Raw genomic sequence first — 10,479 nt, 5'->3', positions numbered from 1 at the left:
AAAAAAAAAAAAAATTGACATATCCCATTTCTTGCTACTCCTGCAACGATGTCCATCAGAACAGAGAAATCTCCCCATTACGGACATAGATGACAAAAAAAATAGAGAAGAGTTTGAATCTCCATCACAATATAAAAGTTTTGGCATCAAAGCATCACCTTTTTAAGATCGGCACAGGGACACAACTCATATTTGACATCCACAGCTGGGGAATCAACCACATAAGAGAATAAGTGCAGTTTCCCTGCCTGTCTGGCCCTTATGATAAGGGTATACTACCCTTGATGTATTATTCCTGAATCCAACAGTAGCAATATTCTACAACTTTTACATCCTACTAAGTATTAAGTGGATACTGACAGATTTCTATGGACCATGCCACAATGCTAAAGAAGAAACTAAGGCTTAAAAACCACTTTCTTTCTCAAGTTAAAGTAGCTGCTGACACAGCTGTAGGTTTGCCAAATCAAAGACATCTTTGTCTGTTCAAGATAAAAAGGGGAGTAATTCTCTTGTACTGCATTTATATTTTGTAATTTCCAAAGTTGATGTTATGGGACTTTTCAGGTAACTTACACTGGCCACTGGACTGAGGTATCTTCTGGCCTCTAGACTGCATGGCACAGCACTTGGGACTTTGCATGTCTGTTCTGCCCAAAAAACTTCCTGGGAACTTTAGTTCAGATTTAACATGAAGGCCAATAGAAATAATACTGTAAAAATCTGAGCAGTTTCCACCTTTAAGGGAATAAAAACAACCAAGTAGCCCTGCTAGCAAAATGATGTACCATGCAAAAAAACAGGAATCATCTGAATGGAGACAAAGCCCCTGGTTAATACCTTGCACTTTCTAAATACCTTTTTTAAACATGCACACTTTAGTAATAAAGAAAATTCATACCTTGATAAAATTTGCATTGATGTAATCCGATTCATAAGTAGGAATTTTCAGTGCAAGTTTTACTCTGCTGTGGTCAACTGTAGACACAAATAGAAAATGTATAAAGTTCATCCTTGACAAATATGTCTTTAGATACTTATACTCATTGTAACAAAAATAAACAAATAAATCAATAAATATGAACATGCACATCTGACAAAATAAGTTAAATTATATGAAGACCAAGATCTTTTTAAAAAGCAAACTTTAAATACAAAAAGGTGTTAAAAAGCAAAGAAAAGGGTTTCAAGTAGGTTTCTTTCTAATACCTATCCTTTCTATAATTTAAGTTTCACTTTCAATGTGTCTTTAAATGTACACTGCACCCCTCTTTGCATGCTAAAGCCCCTCCTGGGAGTGTAATTACTGCTTCTGCTGGTCAAGTTCTTCCAGACCCCCTTCACCTTCCTATTTATATAGCTAACGAAGAAGCGGAGGGAAATACTAAAGAGGCCCAATACGGCTTAGTTCACATAGACAAATGTGGTTGCAGATGCGCTCGTTCATTAGTGGTAGGTGCTTACCAATAAGTAAACTTTCACTTTCAATTTACATAAAACGGTGGAGAACCCCTTTATGTAGGGTAAAAATTATAATGCATGCGGAGAAGGAGCCTTTTTCCTGAAGGAGAAACATTTGCCGATCTCACGCATGCATCTCACGTCACCCGATCTGGCGCCTGGGTCGGGTGATTTAAGATGAAGAACCCAGAATAGAAGAAAGAAGCGGCGCCCAGGGCGCCGGCTCCTTGTTGGGGGCGACAAGGGACCAGATTCCGGACAACCCCGGAGTGATCGGACTGCCCTGCGGGATTGAAGGCAAGTGTGTTTTTGGTTTTGGTTTTTTTGCTTTTGAGTATAATTCCTCTTTAAACAACAGCTTTGAGTCTGCTGAAAATGCCAGCAATTTTGGATGTTTACACAAGAGATGTATACACAGCTAAATATGATATTATGTGGGACTTCTTCTTGGGGGGGGGGGGGTCCAGTGACAAGGTCCCCTATACTTTTTTGGGATAAAGAAGGGGAGGGTTAAAACTGCTGTCTTTTTCTCCACCTTTATCTGATTAGGGAGATTTCCATTCTTGCCCTGTCCTGTAGACTGAACAGGAAATGAGATGTTATATTTCAAATGTGAGGGAAAATCCATCCTAGTTTATTCAAATTTAGGCGTCCCCACTGGAGGACTCTCCCTCAGTTCCTGTTTTAGTGATAACATCAAAATGAGTGTAAATCTAAAAATGAATTCCGACTGACATTAGTAATCAGCACAAGAGGTGATGCAGCAGAATGGTTGACACATGCATTTGCATACATAAGAAACTTATGTAACCTCGGTTAACCTAAATAGCTAGTTTGACTGGTTAGCCTGAAAGTGTGCTTGGGATCCTGCTGTACATTAGGAAAACCTGACAGGGGTTCTAAATATTCACTACTTACACGGCAGAATATCCTTATATCTGTTCTTTTTAACATTTTCCTCTTTTTCTCCAGTGATGGTAGGGTAAATTTTTTCAGTTCTGTACTTCGTGGATAATCTTCTTAACCTCTGAAATAAAGTAAAAAAAATGCAATCAGGTTTAATATCAATAAATGGCTGTAAAGCATCATTAGGAACCTAACATCTTTAAAATTGCAATCACCAAAAAAATAAATAAATAGTCATACTTGAGATAAATACTCTAAATAGAGTCACCAACAGCAATAACATCAGGATTAAGCTGAAAAGCAATTATGTAACAGAAGCATCAGTACTAAAAATGTAATTCCTTTGATCCCCTAGATCCAGAGATTGTCACAGCTCTGAACATGGAACACAAGCAGCAACAGACTGGTAATATTGAGGTCAGAAATACTTCAACTCTGAAAGATTCTTACACAGATTACAGCCCCTTTTTTGGGACATTAATGCAACTAAACACACAACTACTCAAATGCAACAAAGAAAAAAAAATTGGGGCCTTTTTATAAATGTACAAAAATGATACTTGTCAAGAATCCTATTTACCATTTATAAGGCAATGAATATGACATTCCCTCAAACATACCTTGATGGAATACTTCCAGGTCCATGTGTTTCAATAGCAGTAAATGATTCACACTAGGGAATGTCAGATTCCCAGTTATAGAAATAGAGCCCTAGGAGTCACAAACCTAGTACACCTTTAAGCCAGGCACTTAGTGTCCAACTTAACCTTGCGGCTGCTCAGATTTCAACTTCTCATGCTTTCCTCATCTGAGATAAGTACAGGCCAGGATACTTACCCCCAGTGGAGCAACCCACCCCTCACTAGCAATCATGAATAGCAGTCTCTGGCATCCCAAAACAGTAACAGAGCAGGTAAAAAGCTCCCATATTTGCAAGTATTTTATATTTTGCTTATATTCACATTGTTATCAATGTAAAATTTCATAATTAAAAAGATTTCTGTTTAGACTCCCACTACCACCTTCATTCTTTTAATTTTCTACCAATTTTTTACACAATTTGGCCATAAATATAATAATAAAATGAATGCTCATGTTCATGCAAACACAGAGGAAATGCAAAAAATTAAAATCTCCCTCTCTCTCTTTACACACACAAATATATAAAATGAAAGATATATTAATCATTACAGAGCTGAGCTCTGTCGGCATTTTGGGTTATTAATCAAATTTTAAAATATTTATACAACTCGTGACACTGCATGTGTGCCAAAAAATTTTACCAGCCACGCTGGCATTGTACTTGAGAGCTTGACAAACAAATGAGGGATTAAGGTTTTGTAACGCCAAGCGGATAACCTCTAGTGCTATCCTATTAAAGTTCTACCAAGAGCAACACTGAGGTCACAATATATTGCAGCATTAAGGGCGTCAACTGAAAGCGTCCAGTGAACGACTTATGGAAAACACAACGTCCGGCGGAGCTACAGCCAGTTCTGCTTACTCACAGATGAGACAGATGACAGGCTTTTACCACATATGGCAGAAAGGATGTGACTGTCAGTGGAACAATTGAGAACTGCCACAAAGGAGAGAAGAAAAAAAACTTCCTCTTTTCATAGTACTAAAACAATCAAAACACGGCAGCTTTCTAGCTAGAGTGTCCCAGATGCAGCAACAAGAAAGACATGAATATAAATGTATTTATTCTTTATAAACGACTGGACTTTACACAGAAGTGTTTTTAAAGAAAAACATCACTGCATTAAATCAGTGGTTTTTTACCTGCAGATAATTTAAAAGACAATTTGTATCAATGGTAAAATTCATTTTGTATTTAAAGCTTATCCAGATAACAATTTCCCCAGGAGAGTTGGGCCCTTCTCAGACTGGCAGTGAAAAAATAGCACGCCATGTGTTACCATTACATTTGTGATATCTTGGATCCATTCAGTAGCAACCATCTATTAAAAAAAATTTGTAGACCCAAAATAAACACAATATATTTTCATTTGAAATGGGGAGTACAGAATGGCTAGTACTTATGTGCCCAGGTCAAGATCCAGTAATGAAGGTAATAATCTCTTCCCTGCACTATGGATGGCACTTTGGGACCAGCGATTTAATGACCCGGACCAGCGATTTAATGACCCTTACCTGCTGCATGCCATGTGTAACAGAATTTATGACCAGCACTAATAATTAAGTACAGAAACAAAATATTCCAATGTAGAAATGTCATTATAGCAGAAAAAAACTTAAAAAAAAAAAAAAAAAAAATTGTGAGCAGCTAGTTAAAAGTTTTTGAACAGACAAAAACCTAAGCTCACCTTTCCTCACTCCCATAATTCATCTGCATGCACAGGACAGTTCATTCATTCCAGGCAGCCAGCTATGCTGGGATTATATATTAATAAAAAGATTGCTAACTCGCAAATAAGTTTGTTTCATTGCAGAAGAAACCAAGCTTGCCATTTCTACAATAATAAGCCCGGCTGCTCAAATTTTTAAGTTTAATTAGGCTAAACTAAACTAAGTTTAGTTAGGCTATCAGAATCAATGCTTACTCAGGAAAGGAACATGAATCCTAATTGAAGCCAACGTGAATTTGATTTAGCTATTTCATTCACTTTAACAGGTGTAAAATGTGGGGGAATCACAGTGTCATCAGAACACACATGTAGAGCCCTATTTAATGTACAGCACTGCTTAATATGTTGGGGCTTTATAAATACGGTTTATTAATAATATTAAGAAAAAAAAAATCAGAGTATTTATTACTAAACAAGATTTTTCAGTTCCTCTTGCTTCTGCTCCCATAATTTACTACACATTAAAGTACAGAACTATTATTACCACTAACAAGCTGAACGGCATGCAGGAACCTGACAGGTACCGGTAGTTACATGAGAAAGCAAATATTTCATCAAGAAGATCAAGTATAGCAGGAAAGAGAATCTTAAGCAACCCCAACCTGACACTCCAAGCAGCCACATGTGCATTCCTAAGATAATTCCTTCCTAAAGCAGAACTAAACTAAAAAAAAACTGTGAGCAGGCAGGTTCTTTACTGCAGAAGGAGCAGACTACAACTCCTTTGCAACAAGAAAAACTTATGTGCCTATTCACAATCTTTCACATCTCAGTATAGGACCCTGGCATAGCTGGCTGCCTTGCACAAATGAACTCCCAGCCTGGTCAGTCAAGAGTGCTGAAGATACCAAGATGCAAGCAACAAAAACGAGGAGAGGCAAGTTTAGTTAAATAGTTGCAAACAGGCAAGTATATTTTATTGCAGAAGAGATTTGGTCTGTCCCTTCTGCAATAAAGAACTTACCTGCTGGCAAATTATTTCATTTTTAAATATTTCCTCTTTAAACTTAGTATCAGTTATATCGCCCACACCAATAACTCCTTCCAGCTTAGAATAATCAGCACAAATTAAACTTTCAAATCAACAATTGTGGTCAATTTTATTGTCACTAGGTCTTTGTTGCTACTCTGTGATGAAGGCATTTCATGGCTTGTAGGGAAGCAAGCTTGGTGCAACCAGAAAACATCACAACACCCTGGCTCAGTACTCCTCTGGATCCTTGATGCAAGCAGCGGGCATAAATGTCATCATGGACAGGGATCAGCCTAGACCACCCATGATTCATATCCTGCAAACCTGCGCATGACTGGATGCAGTTGACCACATTGTTACACTGCTGACTAAACAGTGTTCCCCACTGCTCCAATTCAACCAAATGAGAATAGTTGGAATGCATTTTGTGCAATACCTAGAAGCAACATGTCACTTCAGGCTGCAGCGTTTCTTTCCCTACATTGGTGAAAAAGCCGCATTGAAAGTGCAACGGCAAGGCATGCAACCATGTTGCCCTATGGTGTGGTTTGCTGCATCTAGGGACATACTGGACATTTGACATGTGCCTGGAAGCAACGTGCCATGCAAAGTGTGAAAAGGTCAGGGGATGAAGGGCCAAGAACACGGTAGATATCTTCAGGGCAGGCTACTCTTTAATATCAAACATGAGAGCGTTTAGTAAATTCAGACCAAGGATATGGACACAAGTCACATGATTATCGCTTGCTCGTTTTGGCCAAGAATCTACTGTCATTCATGCATCTGTCAGGTACAGGAGCTTGTACAAATGTACAAAACTCAAGGTAAGGATGGAGATTATAGACACAGCAAGTTAGGGCAAAACATGAAAAAATAATAAAGAGGGGAGGCCAAGCCTCAGCTCCACCAAGGATAACCAAAGCTTTACCTGTTAGAACAGTTGGGCCATAAGAGAAGGGTACCAGAGGTGCATGCATCCTAATCCTTTAGCATTTCTTTGGGATAGCGTCACATGATTTGCAATTACAGTAATTAACGTGATGCGTAGATAATTACAAAATCTTGTACAGTTTGCAGTCCAGCATCACTAACCCTGAACAGCCAAGCATATCAAACTATCCCAAACCCTTAGCTAGATGTAACAAAGCTGGGTCTGAAATAAAAATTTCCCGCTATCAATATCTTGTTAGATGAAAATGACCAGCTATGTCTGTCAAATTAGCAAAGAAAAGGAAACAGCTTTTTTTCAATAATCAGGAATCCATTAAAGACCATTAACAGAAAAGTCTGAAACCTGATAATTATGATGGCTTTCCTTCAGCTAAAATAGAAAACACAGAAATAACTTGCTGCTGGGAAACTCATGACACAAGCAGGGAAAAAATAACAAAATTATTTATATGCAGACTCTCCCATGTGTGATGGAAAAGACTGCATAAGAAGCTATAGAAAACCTTTTTTTCAGATGCAAGATTGTAAAAAAAGACAAGCATCCATAGCCTGTCATAACGACATGGGGCCAATAATCCTCAATACGAGCTACTGTTTATATCTGCTGACCAGAGCGTGAATCATTCATGAAAACCACCAATGATACAAAATGCTTTAAATTCGGTTTCAAACAACTGTATGGACACATTTTTTACCAGTTGGGCCTTTTGGGAACAGTATAGCACCTCCACTAAATTGATAATTAAGATTGGTACACACTCTTAGCAGAGTAATATATTTTGATATGTTTTAATATGCATACATTGCTTCTTGGATTTTTATTAAACACTCCGTTATATGAAACAATTGAGAACCCTGATATTTGTGATGTTTCTATTGAAATACCAAGTATGTACCTTTGCGGAAAAAAAATTATATTCTTTTAAAACTGTATCTTTGTTATGCAAAAATTCTTTAATAAAAATATACTGAACCACAAATTCGGTTTCAAAACTAAATAAAATCTTGACAAGTGAGAATAGGCAAAGCTCTGGATGGCAGGGTTAGAAAAGTGGGGGGAAAAAAATGCAACCACAATAAGTGATATTTAACACAAGGTCATGTAATGATTTAATGCAGTGGTTTCCAACCTTTTCCAGTTCATAGAACCCTTTGTGGCCTGGAAATTGTTTCAAGCCTTCCATGGGCCAAAATAAATACCCAATAAAATGTTAGGACCCAACAGCAATTAGATATTTGTTCTGGCCTAGGCTACTGTGACAAAATATATTTTATATTTATAAATGTCTAATAAAACAATGTTTATATACATATGAAAAAGATGTGAGGGCAAGGCACAAAAACAGTGTAAGTAACTTACACATCAAGCCAGTAACCTGTGACCCCCACACACCCCGGAATTCCAGGACGACGCGGGGCCGGATTGTGGGAAGGACCAGTGCCATCAAGGGACCTGCCGGATTAAAGGTAAGATTAATTTTTAGGTTTTTAGTTTATTTCCACTTAACTTGGGAACTACTGATGTACTGTATAATTACATTCTCTGTCCATATGGTAAAGCAACCGTATTATTGGTAAGTGGAAGAAGGGAAGCAAGGCACTTGATTTTTAATGTCAGGAATTTTTATTTTGGTCACAGTTGCTGAACAGGGAGGGGGTGAAAGAAGCGGAGGGGAGAGACAGAATACAGTGACCCTGTTGCTTTCCATGCATAAGAAAAATAGATGGTCATCTGTACTTTATATGCAAACAAAATCTTTTGATGTTGTCAGGTTTTAAAGTGAAGAAGTTACTGTTTTTACCCCACTAGGGAGGGAAATGAGGCGATGGAAAATAAAATCAAAATTTAAGAAACAAGGGTTTAGGACCCATAATGCCTTATATCACCACAACCTTAAGTCTTACACAGACACACAATGAGATGCAATCACAACGCTAACTGACCTCTCCAAAAAAAAGTCAGCAGAAAAATCAAATCACCTCGTTGTCAGCGAATTTTCATTCATTAAGCCAATGGCCAGGGACAACTCTGCAGTAAGTGAAATCAAATGTCTTGATTTGCATTCTTGTTCTCCATGTTTGCATCCTCTCTCCATTTGTGGCCAATATAATGGTGGACATATAAATTGATTCTTTATGATCCACTACAAATATTCCACATAGCAGTGGTCCCCAACCTTTTGGAGCTTGAGGACCACTAAATGTACGGACCCCGGACCACGCATGCACAAGGAGCCATGTGTCACTTAAAGGGGAAGAAACTTCCCTCAGAGTGATGTCATGATACCAGAACTCGCCCACTCTCCCATCGCAGGTCTGAGGCACATGCATATGGGAGACATTGTGAGCGGCGCTAGACCCCCAAGTGAGGTCCTTTTTCTGACCCTGCTGGGTGGTGCACCGGCCAGAGTCACAGACCACCGCTGGTCTCTGAGCTCTTGTGGCCCAGCTGTCAGACAACTGCGGCTCACTAGTGGTTGGGGGCCCCTGCCATATACCATACACTTGCTTGAGAACCATGGTTCAAAGTGATTGCCCAATCAGTTTTTTATCCGCTTTTAATCAACATTCTGCCCATCTAATTGATGATCCAAAAGCATATATTTAATAATTTTGTCTGATTGAACATTTTGAAAAGTGTATTTATAATATTACTTCAACAGGGCAGTGTAAAGGGGAGCAAATTAATTTACTATATGCACTCAAATAACATTGTCTTGTTCACTGTACCCTCTGAATTTTACACATCATTCATTTAACGCGTGCCTCAGTTCCTGGAAATATTAGTATTTTGCTAGGTAACTTTATTCAAAACCCAGCAACGTTACCTTGCATGGTGGTTTACAGAGTACAAAGAACCATTCACATTAGTCCATGTTAAGCAGAAGCGATAAGCTATTGTCCCCACCACAACACAGTCAGATTAGGAGGAAGTTAATTAACGTATCTGTATGTATTTTGTGTTTTTTTTTTTTGTTTTTTAACTGTTGGAGGATAGCAGAGCATCTAAAGGGGACAACCAAACTGCATGTCAGCAGCATCTATGATGGAAATAGACCCAGGCTAAAAGTGATAACTACTGCGCTGTAGGAACAAAAAACAACTTTGTGCTTTTACAAAAAAATCAGTACCAATTTCAAGCACAAGTACAATCCTATTTTTCAAACCTCGTTCAGACTCCATAAAACCTATAGAAAAAAAAATGCAGGAGTTGAACAGAGAAGAAAATCCTAGGCAACAAGTGGACATATTTTAACATGCCAATACAAGAAAATGTTCCCCAGGCCTAAAGTCTTTAGAAAGTGAAGAAGTCTTTATAGTTAACCAAAATGCCACATTGCACACATCCATCACACGGGGAAGTTCAGGGATGTGCCTGAACATTGCGATCTTCTCAGAGATAAACAAGTGTTTTTAGCAATGTTCTAGCCATAGAAACACATGGTACAAAGCTAAAAGTTCTGACAGAAATAACAAACAGATTGTTCTATTCAACACAAGTAAATGTAGAATGTTAAACTGAAGGCAGTGTGTTTTGGGAAAACCTCAACAAAGGGTTAAGCTACTGTGACCACCCAATAGCAACGGAAATTAAACAGAGGGGAATTAATTTTGAGCTCCTCAAAACAGAAATAGAGGGCAAATCTTTCCAGGGGGACACAAGCTCCCCTTTACAAACAGTTGTAAACATATTAGAAAGATATTCACTGGCAACTTATGTTTTTCCTATTTTGAAAGCCATTTTGGCATATTGATATTTGATATAGGGGACACAGTTCACTCACTTCAATCTTGCACATCAATAATTAAGGACCC

General features: G+C 38.2%; 1 protein-coding gene across 2 annotated transcripts in view; it reads right to left on the bottom strand.

Moving 5' to 3' along the window:
• The window catches only part of PTPN12 (protein tyrosine phosphatase non-receptor type 12), a 42,114-nt gene that overhangs the window by 20,266 nt on the left and 11,369 nt on the right, over positions 1–10,479 (bottom strand). For both annotated transcript variants that reach the window (XM_072401723.1, XM_072401722.1), the window contains exons 2-3: positions 2,380–2,488; positions 902–978 (exon numbers count right to left, since the gene is read on the bottom strand). In XM_072401723.1, coding sequence (XP_072257824.1) covers positions 902–978; positions 2,380–2,488 — 186 coding nt within the window. The remainder of the gene's footprint in view (positions 1–901; positions 979–2,379; positions 2,489–10,479) is intronic.

Source organism: Pyxicephalus adspersus, chromosome 2 (genome assembly GCF_032062135.1).
Source record: "Pyxicephalus adspersus chromosome 2, UCB_Pads_2.0, whole genome shotgun sequence".
In the NCBI taxonomy this organism is placed as follows: domain Eukaryota; kingdom Metazoa; phylum Chordata; class Amphibia; order Anura; family Pyxicephalidae; genus Pyxicephalus; species Pyxicephalus adspersus.
Note: the sequence above shows the minus strand (reverse complement) of the source record. Positions and strands in the feature narration are given on the sequence as shown.